This window comes from Halichoeres trimaculatus, unplaced genomic scaffold (genome assembly GCF_033239565.1).
Source record: "Halichoeres trimaculatus isolate MK-OKI-2021-1 unplaced genomic scaffold, fHalTri1.1 fHalTri1_scaffold_9, whole genome shotgun sequence".
NCBI lineage: Eukaryota > Metazoa > Chordata > Actinopteri > Labriformes > Labridae > Halichoeres > Halichoeres trimaculatus.
This window is the reverse complement of record NW_027437188.1, coordinates 16,304,426-16,322,500: the sequence shown is the minus strand read 5'-3', so window position 1 is coordinate 16,322,500 and position 18,075 is coordinate 16,304,426. Positions and strand designations below refer to the sequence as shown.

General features: G+C 39.2%; 1 protein-coding gene across 4 annotated transcripts in view; it reads right to left on the bottom strand.

Moving 5' to 3' along the window:
* The window catches only part of grik4 (glutamate receptor, ionotropic, kainate 4), a 348,334-nt gene that overhangs the window by 97,012 nt on the left and 233,247 nt on the right, over positions 1-18,075 (bottom strand). For all 4 annotated transcript variants that reach the window (XM_074678961.1, XM_074678963.1, XM_074678964.1 and 1 more), the window contains exons 7-8: positions 16,633-16,811; positions 13,497-13,550 (exon numbers count right to left, since the gene is read on the bottom strand). In XM_074678961.1, coding sequence (XP_074535062.1) covers positions 13,497-13,550; positions 16,633-16,811 — 233 coding nt within the window. The remainder of the gene's footprint in view (positions 1-13,496; positions 13,551-16,632; positions 16,812-18,075) is intronic.

The following is an 18,075-nucleotide window of genomic DNA, read 5'->3' as shown; positions in this document are numbered from 1 at the left end:
AATATTTCACGCCTCTCTTAAGAAACTTGCATATTCATCATCACTTGTTATAATGCTGCATGATTGATTATTTGCTGTTGTAGCTTAGGTTTTAAGGACATTTCATAAATAGGTACAATATAAATCTTTATAATGTCTTATTAATATCCGAGTATGCTTGTTTGATCTTCTAAACCACTTACCTTTAGAGTGCTTGGAGGCTGTGTACAACTTTATGAAAATAATTTAAGAAGCAAACTAGTGTTTGGCCTTTGCTTTCTCTTTCACATTATTGTGGGCTTTTTTTATAGACAGTGTACACATTACTTCAAAGTGTTGTGTTTATTCTTTTCTTTTCTTGTTGTACACAAAAGCAGGGCATGAGACTGTATGAGGGGGGGTAATATGTTTCTAGCCTTAAAAACATCTGTTACTTGCAGCTGTGGGCTGTCGGTGTCAGTAATTTCCACTTCAAACTTCAGTTAGCAATAACATAAAACATGTCTGATGCACAACCAGAAAATGAAGAAATGGTATGATGTTCTGCTACTGAAGCGTTTGCATAAAAAAAATAAAAATAAAAAAATCAAACAAACACAATAATGGATTGGATTGCTTGGAAAACACCCCAATGTCTGGGGCAATATGACGGTGTCATATGAATATTTTGTGGACTTACATGGACAGTGAATCTGACCCTTTGTTAAGTGAAGGGGAACACAGTTTTTCTGAGGCCATTGTGGCCACTAGGTGAATCAACTGTAACACTGGTGTCTTGTATTGGGATGGGTACCTTTCAAATTCAAAACACTATGGTACCAATGCCTGGTACCTGTCAATCGGTATCAGTACTCAACAGTACCAATTTTTTGTATTTTTGTGTGTGTTTATTTGGTTATAAATAGTAATTTTTCCATAATAAAATCTCAAAGTTTTTCAATTAACATATTTATTTCTCAATATATAAACTTGTAATGCTGTGTTCAAGTCCAGCATGGAAAATCGCCTTCTCTTCCACTCCCTCACAGTCACAAGGATACACTTAGGTATCAAAACATGGTACTGTTTGATTTTATGTGGATTGGTACTTGTTACTACAGACAGATTTGGTTGGTACCTATAAAAGTACCTAATTTAGTACCTGTCCATAGTCTGGTACAATGCTGATGACGATGGTGCTGCCCAGCCTTGTTGATCTGAAAGCCCTCAAATGTTGTCCTAACTCTATGAGCATTTCCTGCATCTGAATCAGTTTCATTGGGTGCGTCTCAATGCGTTAATTTTGTGCCTCCTCCGTCCTCTCTTCTCCGCGGCACCGGAAGCACTTTCTTAGTTGCCATTTTGAAGACTGTTCCAAAGCGATTATTGTGCTCAGAGGAGAGAAGAGAGAGCATAGAGGAGACTGATCGGAGGAGCTATGATTGAGGAAACACGAGAGCCGGCTTTGCGGAAGTCTTTTCACTGACAGACACGCCCCCATATGGGATATCACACTCTGATTGGACGCTGCAGCGGCTCAGACTTCTCTCCATGAAACTTCACAAACACAACCGAATTCAATGAGAGAGAAAAGATGAGCTGAGGACAGGCACAGAGGATAGTTCAGAAACTGATCATAAATCTGGTAACAAAGTGTTTGTTGTGAGTTTAAAGCACAAAACACTGAACACAACCATCATCAAATCAATATAATGGAGGATTAATACTGAAATCTAATAAATAATATCTTCCTGAAACACAATAAACTAGGTCACATTAATACATTTCAGAGTTCACGATCTAGATAAAGGCTAAATAATTCATAAATAATCTAACAATTACACATTTTACCGGTAAAGTGATCCATGAGCTTCTAAACAGCACACAGAATAAACAGAGAGCAGGTTTTCTTCTTGGTATCGTGTTTGCTAAACTGGTTAAAGGATCAGACAAAGCTCTGTTATTGTTTATGTTTTATCAGAGTTATCACAGCGCACATGCCTAGATGTGCACACAGCTGTTAGAGCTGACTGATGATCCAGAGGTGATCAGCTGATGCCGTCATTACTGTAACACGTCGCTTCATGTGACGCTCTGGGGGAGACGATGTCCCATTACTCTAAAAACGAAATCTCCTCCATCCTCCCTCCTCTCTTCATTTCCTTGCGTCTCTCCCATGCATCTCTGGTGGGAGGGACTGCGATGCAAGTGAACGACGCAAGTGGAGGAAGGAAGGAAGGATGGGACTTTATCGCTGTGAGACGCACCCATTGTGAGGTCAGTCTAAACACATCTGAGACATTCTGCATTGACAAAACAGCATGTGCATAAAATGAAATTTCCAAACAAAAGCCTTTTTACAGAGACAAGTTGATTACATATTGGAAACTGGCACTGTAGAGCCTGCTTCTTCATTTTTGAGTTGGCCGTGCCACCTTGTAATTACATCTTATTGCTGAGAATGATTCTGCACAGATTTCTGTGAAGTGAAGGGCATTACAAAGCCTCATTATCATTGTTTTCCTCAGGTGGAGGATTGTGTTGATCATGCCAGCTGTAATAATTCTGTGAAAATTAAAGAGACATTAGCAGGTGTTGCTGAGTCCTTGGACAAAGGCTAGAGCTCTCGAGCACAATAAAATGACACCAGTAATACCCATGCAACTTTTAACCACTTGGTATGTATCTATATTCTTTTGGTAATAAAGGTTTAAGGTTTATCAGGATGACACTGCATTCTGATCAGGTTTGTGGGATGAAGACATTAAGCAGCTTCAGGCAGCATCCAGTCCGATGTCAAACTTTAACATTAGATAAAGCTTGAATTGTCCAAGCTACTGTGATGTGGGGAAAGTTTTGAGTCCGGGGAAACATGGGCAATACTTCACACCTTTTAGTGTTCCAGCAGAAATGCAGAGCTGTGCAGAAACAGCCTCTAATAAAAATACTCATTATTTGAGTGCTTGGTTTGAGTAATGATGACAGTGTTTGCAGGAAGGGTCAATTTGTTTTCCTCTGTGTCACTTAAGGAGATAAGCGGTAATTTAAAGTGTCATTTAAACCTCAGATCGCCTCACTCTCCTGAGGATCAAACTGTCTAAACCTGTGATACATTACTCAGGTTTAAGCTGAATCATTTCTCATGTCTTAGTTTGTTCGGTCACGAGGTGAACATCAAAACCTGTTGTGCTATATTCAACTGTACATTATAGAGGGTTTGGCTTCTGTTGGATATCACTTACTGTGTGTCAGGGGGTGTACACAGTTCAACATGCAAGCTCTTTCATCAGTGGGCCATGGGATTAATCACTGAAGTGTTGACTCATGCTGCATCACTGACCAAACAGATAATTATGAAAGCTGGCATGACAGAGGCTTACCTCTAATAAGCCTCAACACAGTTTCTACTTTCCACCAAATTAATCCAACCCCTTCAGTTAACTCACCCAGTCCTTCACACTATGATCACATAGAGCTAAATATACTTCAGTCTCTTCATCGCTATTAAGCTGAATTAGATGCTCTTCTGATCAGACCATGATTAAATTGAGATCTTACAGTCAAAACGATGTATTTAAACGAGTTTAAGCAGCAGATGATTGTTATAATCACAGGCATTGAAATATCTGCAAGGTAAATAACTGAAGGCTCCCATGTTTTTTTTAAATCTATGCTGGTTTAATGAGGGGAAGTAGTAGACATGCTTACACACATTCTTGTTTAAAATAGAAAATCAAGAATCCAGTTTATGCAACCCCACAAGGATCATCATCAGACATGAACTCTGTTACACTCCAAATAACTCTCCAATTGCAGCAAAGGAAAACAGAGTATGGAGTAGAGACGTCTTGTTTTTTTAAAGTGTGTGTACGTGTGTGTGTGGTATCAACAAACAGCGCAAACTGGCATTAAGAAGTAAAAGAAACTAGAATTAGCAAAACATTAAACTGTTAAAAGAAAAGAAAAAAAAACGGCTTAAATAAACCTTACAATTACCGTCTTTGATATCTACTCAAACAACACCTTAATTCCCCAGGATGAGAAACGGCTCCTGTACAGAAACACTTTGAAGCTTAATTAAGTCAAACTGATGTCAAAGCACGAACAATAATCCAACAGCGAACCTTGAGCATGGGCTAATTTAGACAGTGCACGAATAAAGCACATGAGAGGAGAACAAACTACAGCTACGTTACGTCAGAGAGTCTTTTTTAATGTTTCATTTTTGTTCAAAGATGCTATGAGGAGGATCTGTTTTAATTGGACTGCCTCGCCACCTTCTGGCCCAGAGTCTCACACACACTGACTTAAATTACTTTTAGCGAGGCGTGTGTTTGTTTTGGAATTGTATGGAGATTGGATCGAAACAAATTTTCTTTGTTCAAGACAACTTTTTACTGGATACAACGCACTGAGGTAAGATATTTATCAGTAGTCATGTAATGCTATGGTTTGAAATGTGACATCAAGCAAACGTTGTAGTAACCCGCTATATGTAGCGACATCAGCAGCTCGGTGTTATGTTATTTCATATCTGATTCAGATTCAGAAAACTTTATTAATCCCTCATGGTGCAATTTGTGTGGAGCAGCTCATACAGGACAGAAACTCAAACACAAACAAAGGTGAGTTGAGGTATATGTAGGCTAACATGACATCAAGTAAACTCTGTCAGTTTGTATGTAGATTAGTAGCTGTTTATATTTAGCGCAGCTGGCAGCCCAATGCTCTAAGACATGTCCATAATGTGTAACATTGGTGAATCCTGGTCATGTCCTGCCAGTCATCTACCAAGCAGAGCTAACATAACCCTCACTCTTTATTTTATTTATAGACTCTCAAGTTTGAACAGACCACGGCAGAATAACTGCTCATGTGGGTTACACATGCAATATTATCATAAACAGCTTAGCCCCTGTGTTTTAGCCTTTAGCTCTGGCTCTATCACTCTCTCAATTAGCTGTCTTCTGCTCTTCTGTCCTTTTTCTGTTTGACAGTTAGGCTCCTGTGTACATCATCACTGCAAAATTAAAGAAATTGTTTTCAGCAGAGAAAAACACAGATCTCTCTTCTCACCACTAAACCTCGTCAGCCGATGTAGTGTTGTCATAGAGACTTAGACACGCCATAAATTACTGTGGTTCTGCTCGACTCGATCAGGAAGCTAAGAAATAGCATTTTAAAACAACATGTAACCTGTAATATTGGTGCTGATAATCTCTTTTTTAAGTGTGGATTACAATCAGGCATATATCTATAAGGGAGACTTTTGCAAGATCACTTAGAAACTCCTCACAGCCCCTTTAAACAAAGGGAGAATATATGATGAGAATGTCATTACTGTGGACAGATGTCCTGACAATAATCTGCTGGATTTTACTGTTTTTAGTTTTCAGCATAGCAAAAGTCTCTGCCTGTTAAAAGGTAGCCTAATTTGCTAATTAGAGCGCAGTAGATAAAGTGAGACAAGGTCAATACAGAACAGGAATCAATGCAGCTCCTGATTACAGTTTTTAGCTCTGACTTTCCTGCCTTGTTTTCTTCTTTTTTTCTTTGTACAACACATCAACAATGATTTTTCTTTGGCTAATTTGAACTGTTTGTTTGCTCTTTTGGCTTCTCTGACTACAACTTTGACCACACAAGTTGATGCTTAGTCTGCTTTGAATGTAACTGACGTCTTAACCCTGTAATGGACAGGTTAGAATCAGGCAACATAAAGGCACGCTACCATCATTTCCTTTGATCTACATGCTTCTGAAAATAGAAAAAAAATACTTGAAAATAAATTTCTTCAAAACAGTGCTAACCGTGCCTGTAATTCATTTCCCATAAAATGAAATTACCATGTTCATTTAAACACTGTTAGAAAGATGTAAATTTGTCAGGTCACAGGTTGCATAATGATAACACATTTTTCAGGTAGAGAGGAGAAGGCCTAAATGATAAGCCTAACCTGTAAATGGGCTTTAGAAATGCTATTTGCTCACTGAGATAAGAAAATATCTGTACCAGAACACCTGCTACCAGCAAGAGAGTGTGCAAGTTTGCTCACACACACACACACACACACACACACACACACACACACACACACACACACACACACACACACACACACACACACACACACACACACACACACACACACACACACACACACACACACACATTACTATAAATCTTTTTATTTTCCTGTGTGCATGTGCACGCAGGTAAATAAAAAGATTTATAGTAATATCTTTAATTAAACTATCTTCCTCTCCTTGTATTTTAATGGTTCACATTTCATTAGATCATACAAGCAAATGAATGCTTCTAGATTTAAAAAGAAAATTTATTTTTTCAATTGAATAAACTATTCTCACTTAAACAAAACTTAGCAAGTCATAACTGAGGAAAAAAAGTCATATTTGAGTACCTGACATTCAAAGCATTTGTGCATTCAGCTCTCAGACTTTGCAAAGGACTCTGCCTCAACACTTGGGTTAAAGCATGCATGACTGAGGTCAATGGCCCTAACAAGGTAAATATAGCAATAAACACAGACCTCTTCATTTGCCTGAAGAGGAGAAAGATCAGTCTTAGTTTATAAATATAAAAGGCTGGCATCTCTTTCAGACCCCTGATTCTCTTGTCCAGCTGATAGAGCAGCTACAACTGAGATGCTTAAGTATTTAACCTGCAGCACATGGATGGCAACTGATTCAGAAATAAAACTATGAAACATTGAAGACCTAACACTTCTGTTTGTGTTACATTTTCTTTAAAATGGTTAAATCTAGTGCAAATAGTCCTGTCTGCAGCAGGTGATAGCCTAGCTCCTGTGCTTGTCTCAGTCTTTTACGGTGCTATTCTTTTTTTACAGGCTCTTGGGTCAAGCATTCAGTCATTGTATTCTATGCACCACAAGCTTGTTTAACTGTGACCTCCTGCTGTGCAGCTTTGACCTGTCCTCAGATTTATTTCCTCTGCCTGTAGCTAGGTTTGCTACAGCTGAAACTCGTGGTTTATCATTAGGCTCTGGCTCAGAGTATTTGGCCTGAGCACAACTGAGATTGTGCACAATGGTTTCTTAGTTTGCGGTTTACACAAACAACCAGCTCTTTCAATCCACCCTCACACTTACCAGTGGTGTAGAGGTCAAGAATAGAAACCTCTTCTTGGTGGAGGTGGATGAGACCAGCCACTGGATCCTGCTGATAAAATGTTTCAGGGACCACTAAGCTGGAAATGAGCTGGTGATGGGAAAACATGGTGTAAGTGTGATTACTTTATCTTATTATGGGACAGTCAATGAGGAATCACACCTCAAGTGCTAAACAAGAATAACAAGGAGTCCTCACACTCCAGCAGCTGGGTTCCTGGCAGTCACATGTGCTCATTATGAGGAAGTACTATCAGGATCTGAGTACTAGCACAAAATAATGAACACCTCTGGTTGGTAAAAGCCAGCTTATCCCTGCTGGTTAAGTCTAACCTTGAACACTAAAAATATACATTCATTCATTCATTCATTCATTTTCTTAACCGCTTATCCTGTTCAGGGTCGCGGGTGGCTTGAGCCTATCCCAGCTGTCATTGGGCGAGAGGCGGGGTACACCCTGGACTGGTCGCCAGCCAATCCCAGGGCTGACAGAGACAGACAACCATTTACTCACACCTATGGGCATTTTAGAATGGTCAATTACCTGATAAGAATGTTTTTGGACTGTGGGTGGAAGTCAGAGGACCCGGAGAGAACCCACACATGCACAGGGAGAACATGCAAACTCCACACAGAAAGGCCCACTGGCCAAGCTGGGAATTAAACCGGTAACCTTCTTGCTGTGAGGCTGCAGCACTAACCATTGCGCCACCATGCAGCCCCCCTAAAAATATACATTTTTTTATAAAAAATAATTTTTGTTTCTTGCGAAATCAAAAAGTAATCATATAATAAACACATTAAAAAAAACCCTTCTGGCACTAGATGCAGCACCTGCAGCCAATCAAACTTGAAAGACTTTGTCACACTTACAAAGGTTTTCCCTGCAGTCCAAGCTCTTGCTTGTGCTGCACTTCGCTATGGACAAAAGGGTCTGCTCAATGAAACAGTAGATTTGTAGAAATGTGGAACTCTTCTGGATTACTTTTCAGAACTGGGCTGCATGGTGGCGCAGTGGTTAGCATTTTTGCCCCAGACAGAGCAAGTAGGTTTCTGGGTCTAATCCCAGAGGTAAAAGATTTTTTTTTTCTGTCATACTGATACAATGTGGATTTGGATCTCTGGATGGTAACAGTTTTGTCGAGACAGATTGTTCTAAAAGAAACTCACTCGTGTCTGCATGTTGTGGTGGCGACGGATCTTTGAGGTGTCACATCCATAACAAATGATATAGTAGCGCCAACCTGAATAACTGATTACTGTGTGTTTAAGCGACACTGCCCTGCATTTAATCATTATGATGATTTTTTTATGACCATGTGAGAGTGTAATTCATGTTTGGTCGTAATATTAGAGATATTCAGTGCTTGGCAAATGTCGTAAAAATAAGAAAACCACTTAGCACCATGGAGTGCTTAAACTCTGACTCTTTCCATTTCAGAAATTTGTGACTCACCATTTGAATCAGAAGTGAGGAGTTTTAATCTGGTTTTTATTCCCAAATTTGAGCCAGAAAACTGGAATTCTCTAAGAAGTCAGAAATTGATCAAAAATAACATACAACCAACATACAACGTTTGAGAATTCAATATAAAAACAGTATTTATATTTTAGGATTAAATATATCATTTTGATTAAAGGGCTTGCATACCCTGGTGGATTAACCATAACAGGGTAATTAAAAAGTGTTTTAGTAGTCTTCAATACACTGTTCATTTAAGGCCACTTTACTCTGGGCAGTAGTCTAATACATTCGTTAACACTGTTTATAGTCACTGCTGCCTGTTTACAACTAAGTGAAGTAGATTTGTGTTAGAGAAACATTTTACTGCTTTTTATCTTGGAATATATATATATTTTTTTGACAGTGAGGACAATGGGCTTTTGATAGAGTAAACATTTTTTGCTGGAAACCCCGTTTGTACGCATTTACATTTTTCTTCAAATTTTGGAAATCATTTCACACTCATTGGCAGACTGACATGAACAATCCAACAAGCAAACAAACCACCAAATTAGGCCCTTATTGGCCGATTTAACTGTGATTGTGTTTTCTCAGCTGTTTAAATAAGTACAAGGGCATGTCCAAACAGTAGAGAAATGCTTTCTTATAATTTTTCTTTGCTTTTTAAGCAAATGCTCTTGTGTTAACCATTAATAATGCTCTGTGTGTCTGGTTTTCACCAAGAAGTGGAGTTTGCTTGTACCTCAGAAATTCAGCATTCACCCGAAATGGATAGAGTGACAATGTTTGAAGGGCCCAATGTCAGGTCTGGCTTCAGGTCATGAGTACACCAATTATTCTGTTTTTATCTGCACACAACCTCAGCCTCTCAAAATCACAACCTTAGTACACCACAATGGTCTACATTACTTTTTTTGTCAGCACAACTAGAAAACAACAAAAAGTCTTAGTTTTGAACAAAGCTCTATGCTACTTTGAACAACAGAGATGGAACAGCACAGTGTACTTGTAGTGGATCAAAGAGTTACCAAAAACCTTCAGTATATCATTGCCATGTTCATAGGTGAATTATCACAATGAGTTTGGAAAATGAGATGAAATAACATGAACTGTGAGTCAACAATAAAACTTCCCGCTCTGTGACTGGGTGGTCACACAAACAGAAAAGCCATTTGAAAACACAGGAAATAGGATAAATCACTATGACGACCACGAAGATAGCAGTGGCTCTTTTTTCCATTCACAGCTTCTGCATTACACACCGCGATGCTCAGTGCTCAGGGCACACTGACCATTTTAATGAAGTTAGCTGAAGCTATTAATGATGCTGTCACTGAGCAATGGCTGTTTTTTTGAGAATGGTGGTGGGATGGGGGATTAAGAGGTTATTCTCTAGTATCTCTTAAATCTCTGCAAGAGGGTGACAAAGGAGCTTATTTAGCTATAGACGTAAAAGGAAGCAAAAAAAAAAAAAAGGTGAGAAAGAATGGAGAGTAGAGAGACAAAGGGAGAGGTGACTATGTCGAGGGCTGTGGATAAAAACATGAAGATGGCAGGAGCCCACTCTTAATGAGTCATAAATCAGTGTGATATGAATCATCTTTACAGCACTATTAGAGCTAGTGTTGAGAACCTCATCAATTTCCATTAGGGAGCAGCTATCTGGTCAGTTCAGCCCAGCATCACGTCTTCCCCGAACCACTATATTTGAGATCTTTAAATAAGTATCACAGATAATTCAGTGTCTACTTGCAAACACACCAGCACTCCAATTCAGTGTCTATTTAATTTCATATGATGAGTGCTGAATTATGCCCTATAAGGGATAACCCTCACTTTAGCGCAACTGAACTTTTCAAGATGTTTTCACTCTGTATGGTGTGCAACAACCAGTTTGAAACCTCATTTATAAAGTTTTGTCATGGAAACTTTGGGCACGCAGATGACAAAGCATTGCATGTTTTCAATCAGTGGTTCAGACTAAAATATGGATAATTTTTTTTATTTCATTTTTTTGTTTGGTACAAGGATAATTGTAATTACAAGTGTTCCAAATGAGTTGCTGCAGGAAAGTGATCTCAAGCGGCCACACCACTTTTAACTAACTATGAGAGGGATTAAAATCTAAAAAACAAACAAAAAAATCTTGCTAGGCACTGACCCTTGGTTTGCAAACCAGGATACAGATTAAAAAAAGACATGTGACTAGATACAACCCGAACCCTTACCCAGAGTTAACCCTGACCCTACCCACTAACCCTAACCTCATCCAATATCCCTAACCCTAAGTCTCCCTAACTGACCCTCACCTCTAATACAGGATGAAGCTGTTCAGTGCAAAAAAAGGAACCATAAGATTCATAGAAACATGTCCTGAGGTCTGACGGTTGGACATCCCTTCCAGAAGGTATGGATGTCACATCCTCCACTTGAAGGCCAACTTTAAGATCAAACCTGCACATGAGACTACCAGACCACACAGTTAAAGATTGCATAGCCATAAGAGCCCACGGAAGCTTGTGTGATGACTTTAGAGTAACGCAACAAACGTGGAAAAATCAACACCAGCCAAGCGGTCATCCTGGTATGTTGAAGTAATGCAAGACAAAAAATGAGGGGAACAACAACAAGGGAAGGGAATCGAAAACCGCTTCCTGTTGAGATTAGATAAGAAATGTTTCAATCCATCAATATCGTTAACCTTTGTGCTTAATGAGTCCCTTATCAATTCTTTACATTGAGCCGGAGCCGCCGGGCCTTACGTCAACTAGTCTGCTGCAGCTATCTTAGCTTTGCAGTTAGATAACGTATCCCAAGAAAACTCTGATTCAGGATTTTCAGCTTGAAGTTTTACTGAAGAACTGACTTCATAAAGAAATGTACATCACTCTCTCTCAGGAGATTCATATTCAGTACATTCGAAAAGGTACAAATCACCTTATTTACCAAAATAACAAAATAGCGAAGCTTTATGCTAACGTATATGGGAAACTGCATTGATATACTAGCAGTTAGCATACATCAGTGAAACTTCAGCTTCAGAATGTAATTTCAACTTTCATCACAGAAACATATCACATCAACTCTTAGTAAAAAATACTGAGAATTTCAAATGTCAAAAGCTAACAGGCTATTGGCTCATGGCTGACTTCATAACTACAAAAAGCTTCCAAACAACTTAAACCATTGCTATAACCACTTTGAGACACTAGATGGCCCACTTGAATTATTGATATATTACAACACAGTACATCAACGTCACATTGTGTGCAATTTTTACCTGTTTCTGTATAATTATGCCCAGAAATATCCAGACTCAGAGACCAATTACATTTTATTAACTTACAGTATAAACTAAATTAAATGTTGTTGACAAAGAAAACCTGTAAAGCTACTTTTGTACCAAGAAAATTCACTACAGGAATTGATAAAGAATCAGATCGATAAGCAGAATTGATAAGGGCATCAGTATTGACCTCTTATCAATTCCCATCCCTAAGAACAACGGGGACTCATGCTATAAGCTTGTCTTCATTTTCAAAATACCCTGGATAAGGTTTTGTGTTTGAGACAGTCCAAATTGGATCTTAAATAGTAAACATGCTTAATATTCACAGTTCCAGATAAGTGAGGCCCTGGTGAGCCGTGGAACAGATCACTTTGTGTGTGGACAGCCGAAATGGAGTTATCATGTGTTATCATCATACAGTTAAAAAGCAAATGCCTGTGATGGTATGTGGTTACAAAAGTGCTTATGACATGGGTAGCTTACACATCTGCTTAACAATATCTAAACAGAAAAATATGCCACCTTCAAAACCGTGCCATTCTTTGGGAAGACCTTGCATGTTGTAGCGAGACAATGCCAGACAACATTCAACACACATTAAAACAACTTTGCTTTGCAGCAAAAGAGTCTGAGTAATGAATGACATTTGTCACATCACAACACAAACCATGTAACCCCAGAGACCCAGAACTGTTGAGCAGCTGAAATTCTATATCAGGCAGAAATGGGACAGCATTGCACTTTTAAAGCTCCAGAAAGGGGTCTTTTTGGTTCCCAAACGTTTACAGAGTGTTGTTAGAGAAGAGGTGATGCAACACTCTGTAAACATGCCCCTGTCACAATATTTTTGCAATGTGTTGCTGGCATCAAGTTTAAAATGAACAAATATTTTCCTTGAATAACATTTTATTAGTTTCAGTATATGATATGTAGTCTGCACTATTTTATTTTTAGGAACATATGTGCATGTATGCATATTTGGAAAACTATGAATTGTGTTTTTTTATTATCACAGTACATTAAATCTCAACATCTTTGGAATTGGGCTTCTACTAAATACTCTAATCAAATGAAACAAAAGTCAGACTTTAATGATAAGAAATAACACTATAGAGAAAAAAAGGGAAAGAAAGGCACAAGAGAAAGAAAGAAAGGGATGTTTTAAATAAAAGATGTGTGGAGCTCCTCAGCTCATTCACAGACAGAGATGTTTGTCGACCCTGAGGACGATGACTTCATCACTCATTCAGCAGGAGTTGGCAGGCTTCTCATAGTCATAATAATAGCAGCAGCAACCACAGCAATAGTACAAAGAGAATATATTATGATAATAACCATGACTCTGTTTGGTCCAGGAGTGCTCTCAAGCCAGCAAGGGCAAACAAACAACGTCTGGAGCCACAGCAACAGTGACACCCAGCAAGATGCAGTAATGGAGGAATCAGATCATTTAATGACTGAACTTTAATAACTTCCCTAAAAATACTTTGTGTCTACATTTTTGTGCTTCACTTTATTCTCATATTCATGATCAGTGAACTAATTAAAATTTCTATTTCAGCCACTTAATAGAAACACATTGAGTACTGATGAGCTCAGTACAGTCACTAAACCCCCACACCGTCCCGTTTGCTTACCAGAGAAGTGAAGATGTAAGTGTAGTAGACTGACAGCATTCCTAGCTCTGATGCCTGCAGAAAGAAAAGACGAGAGGGGCAGAAGGGGAGAGATAAAGAGAAACGTAAGGGAGAGGTGTAAAGTGCACAGAACTGAAAACTCTAGGATTGGCATTTGGAAAAAAAAAAGATGTTAAGATCTGGGTCGAGGAGGGAGAGGGAGTGTTTAACAGAAAGCTTTGACAGTCAAGAATAAAGGGTTTCCAGAAAGAAGTTGAGAGGTCAGTGAATCGGTGTAACTCAAGCTTCTCTCCACAGTAGACAGATCAAATCCACATCTTGATAAGACGAGACACATTCTTATCTGAGGATGGCTTTCAATGGAGCAATTAGTTTTGGAGGTGCATTACTATGCTGCCCAATGCTCCGTCTTACAGTGTGATTCAGTCAAAGTCACAGGAAGGAGCAGTCAAGGAGGACAGGATGAACTTTGAATGGTTTCTTTACATTAAAGCTACAAGTAAATTAGAAAGAAACTCACCAAGCTTTCAGCTTCTCTCCTGTCACAACATTATGCAGATTTTGATATGCATTACATACTCTTAAAGGAGTGTATGATGTTAAACTACACAGACCGTTTGAGGACAAAAAAAATCCAAAGTGTTGAGTAAAACTTCACCTTAGCATGAAATAAATTTAATAGTCTTCTGAGACATTACTCAAAATGCAGTTATTCTGCACCTGTCTGAAATGAAATTAACATTTCTCAGTGATAATTATCGTCCACACTGAGCTCATTCTAAGAAATAGTTTAATGATATACCTTAAGCAGATAGGAAAGCTACATGCCTAACATCTGTTGAGAAGTTTTTTGAGATTTTAGAGGTCTCTGTTTACTTCTGAAGGACCGTAAATAATAAAAGTGTATAAAGCACAGAGGCCCACACTGGTGGTCACAAAAACTTTCACACAGAACTTTCAATATTAAACTGAGAACGATCCTTTCAGATGTAATAATAAAATTCCCTCCCTTTAATATATTTAGTTTGTTATAAAATTTGTCTTTGTGACCTGAACCTTTAACACCGTGCCAAACAGAAACTGACATTGTAACCTGAATTGCTTTTGTTTACTGCCCACATAAAAAACAGAGCAAACAGCTGATGAAAAATATCCTTTGCTGCTTTAACACCAGCTTCTCTGCCCTATCTGGCTCTTATTGCTCCTGTTGTTGTAGACCAGCATTTGGTCTGTGCACATGATCTTTATGGTCCCCATACACTGGACTCACAGCCTGTCCCACTTTGGTACCGCAGCATACAACAATGGAGGCCTGACGGAACAAGATTACATTCAGAATGCTAACACAGCTGACCTAAACCCCTCTGAATGCTAAAACCTCAGAGAGGGAGACCTTTGTGTGATGAGGGTGTGATGCAAGATGTAAACAGAGAAATGTGCCTTCCATCACAAAGGATGATTCTGTCCCAGCACATGAGATGCCTGCTCTTATCATCTCAGACTGGCAAAAATGTTGGTCCACAGCTTTGACACTTTTGGCAACTGGGCGCTCTGCATGCCAGACTGTCTTCTGTCAGACTGACAAAAACTGTGAGGGAGAGGGATGAGTGTACAAGACCACATAGGGAGGAGAGGTGTGAAGACAAAAGTGAAATTGTCTCCCCAGCATTAGTGAGAAACAGGGGGAAGAGGGAGGGAGAAACAGGGGAGAAGTAGTCCCATGAAAAAAAGACACAGAGAGAGGGAGAGACATCCGGCTGTGGCCTCCCGCTGCTCTGTAGCCCAGGGTTGTCACAGTTACCATGGTGACTGGATGACCACTGATGGCAGCATGAACACTTGATTGGGCAAGAGATTGAGACTGTGGACTACTGTGGGCGAGAATATAAAGGAGTAAATGAGAGGGGAAGAGGTGGAATGCGAGAGAAACATCTCCTATTTTTTTTCAGTCAATGTCATCTCCACTCTCGCCATCCATCCATCGTTTTCTAGAAATAATGAGGTGTGTATTAATTACTCAGAGGCCATATGTTGCTGCAAAGCACCGGCGCTTCTACAGCTCTCACAATCACCTTCATGGATGCCATGGAGGTTCTTTATACACAGAAGTCTCTATTCAAAAGAAGCTACTGCATTATGTTGGAGTTCACGTTTTCAAGGTCAAAATAGATGTGATAATTACTGCTAGTTCCATTGTTAGAAAAGTAACGGTATGGGGATGGTATGGCAAAATTCTTCATTGTACGTTTCAGAGCAACAAAACCTATAAAGGTCATATTGTTAGTCCTGACAGAAAAACTACACTTACGTAGATCGCTGCTTTTCTAAAATGGAAAAGTTTACAGCGTGTCATTGTTATGTTTTTTATTAAAATAAAATATACTGTGACAAGACAAAGAAGCAACACATCAATAAAAGATGAAAAGGACATGAGAGAATCAGTCCACTTCATCTGCTACACTGGAAAAAGCGCAGCTTCCTTGAATCCATTACAGGCAGCAGGATAAGAGAGCAGACAAAGAGACCCTTTATTTTATAAATCTGTTTTTTTTTCTTTTACTTACACTAATCCACTTAACTGTGCAAAATTCTCATTTATGGAAGATGAATCATTGGGATAGAACTTGATTTAGCGCTCTCACCCATTTAATTTGACATTTGTTAAACAAGGTTGACTCAATTCATTCGCCTCTTATTTTTGGACTATGTTTATGACTCCAGGCTCTGAAACCCTGCCTGCCAAAAGTGCATAAATACACGTAATCTGTCTTTGGATTCAAGAGGGCAAATGTATCACGGCTGTGAAAAAGATATTTCCTTTTTTTTCTGCTACACAGTAATCTTGATGCCATATTGGAAACATGACCTCTATATTTTCAGGTTAAAACAGAGAAGTTAAAAACCACTTTGTGTATCATAAGAATCTTTACCCTCACACTCATCGACTTTAAAAGCCTTGAATACTTTTTGCTAGAGGCATTTTTCCTTTACTTTTCTTTATGAAGCGCATAGGAAATAAAACAGCTTTGAATCCTGGGTGATTTTTTTTTTTTAATAGAAAGTTATTTTTTTACCCTTGAATAAATCCGAGTTCTTGGTGTATATATGACCCATGTAGATACTGAACCATACTGACCCGCTCCAGAATGATATGCGACATGGTGGCGTTGGCATCGACTATGATGGTGGCCGTCTTATCATCCCGGATTTCCTTCAGGAGTGGGGTTGGGTCCTGACTGTCATCAAGCATGCGCACTGACAGAGTCTCCTTTGAGATGAGGAACTGCCTGAGGAGCTGCTCAAGGTTCAATAAGCCTGCCGGTAAGATACACGTGCACACACACAGGCACACAGACACACACACATAAAGACACACACATTGGATCGTTATAACAGAAAGGTCTGCTGAGGATTTAAAGTTTTACATTAATATGCATGTTTCAAAAGTTGTGAAAAGATATGACTTTCACTGAGTTTCCTCGAGGTAAAGAAGTGTGAGCACAATCAGAAAATGATAGCTGATATATGTGGTAAAATTTGACTGTTTTAATCTCTCTTAATTTAAACAACTTGACCAATTTCTCCGGATATATTGCACATGTAGCAATAAAACCACAAACTCTTCAATGCAGAGTTGACCTCTGCAAAGTTCACTGTAAACCTTAATAAAATGATTAAAGGCATCAGGCCAATGGAACATTTCAGCAAACATCTATGTCTATATCTAGGATATCTATATCTGCATCTATATCTTTATTTAAATCTATATCTACATCTATATCTATATCTATATCCATAAATATCTATATCTATGATTCCACCAAGTGGTTCAGTCGGGCTCATCTTGGTACACATTTTTTGGCATTTCCTTTGACTAAAACGGAGACAGGTCTCTAAATTACCAATCTGTGCCATCCCACTTTTTGGTACCCTTCTCTTGGGGTGCCAGACACACAGGTCTGAGCTAGAAACACTGCTGTCTGTTGATTGGTTGGAAGAATCGTCACTGCCTGTGCGACAGCGGTAATAAAGAACAACACATCACCTTGTAACAAAGGGCCACATGCCAATCACAAAGAAGGTGAATTGCTGGATGTCTTTCATAATTGCACTGTTTACTGTGTTGAATGTTTCTTCTTTGTTGAATTTATTTGCTGCTGCTATGGTGTCACACTTCTACGTAACTGGCATGGTAATCGGCGTCCGGCTTACACTCCGCCTACCAAGAGGGGCACAGTTAGCTGTGGAAATGCAAACAGGATCAGGCTTGACTGATCCGACCTGTACCCAACAGTACTGACCCAAACTGGACCACTTGGTGGCTAAAAATCTGATGGTACATCAACTACATGACTGACTGATCTAGGTTTAGCAGATGCCAGCTTGACCTGTCACTTTGCATTCATATGTCTGCAGCCCTGAACGGGTTATTGGGTGGATTTTCTGAGTATGAGTTGAACAACCCCACTGGGATCCAGAGCAGTAAAGGCATGTTGCTGTGACAGTTCCATTGGTCTCACCTTGGTGATCTGGCAGATCTCATTACACTCAAATAACATTTATTTGACATTGGCGAGGG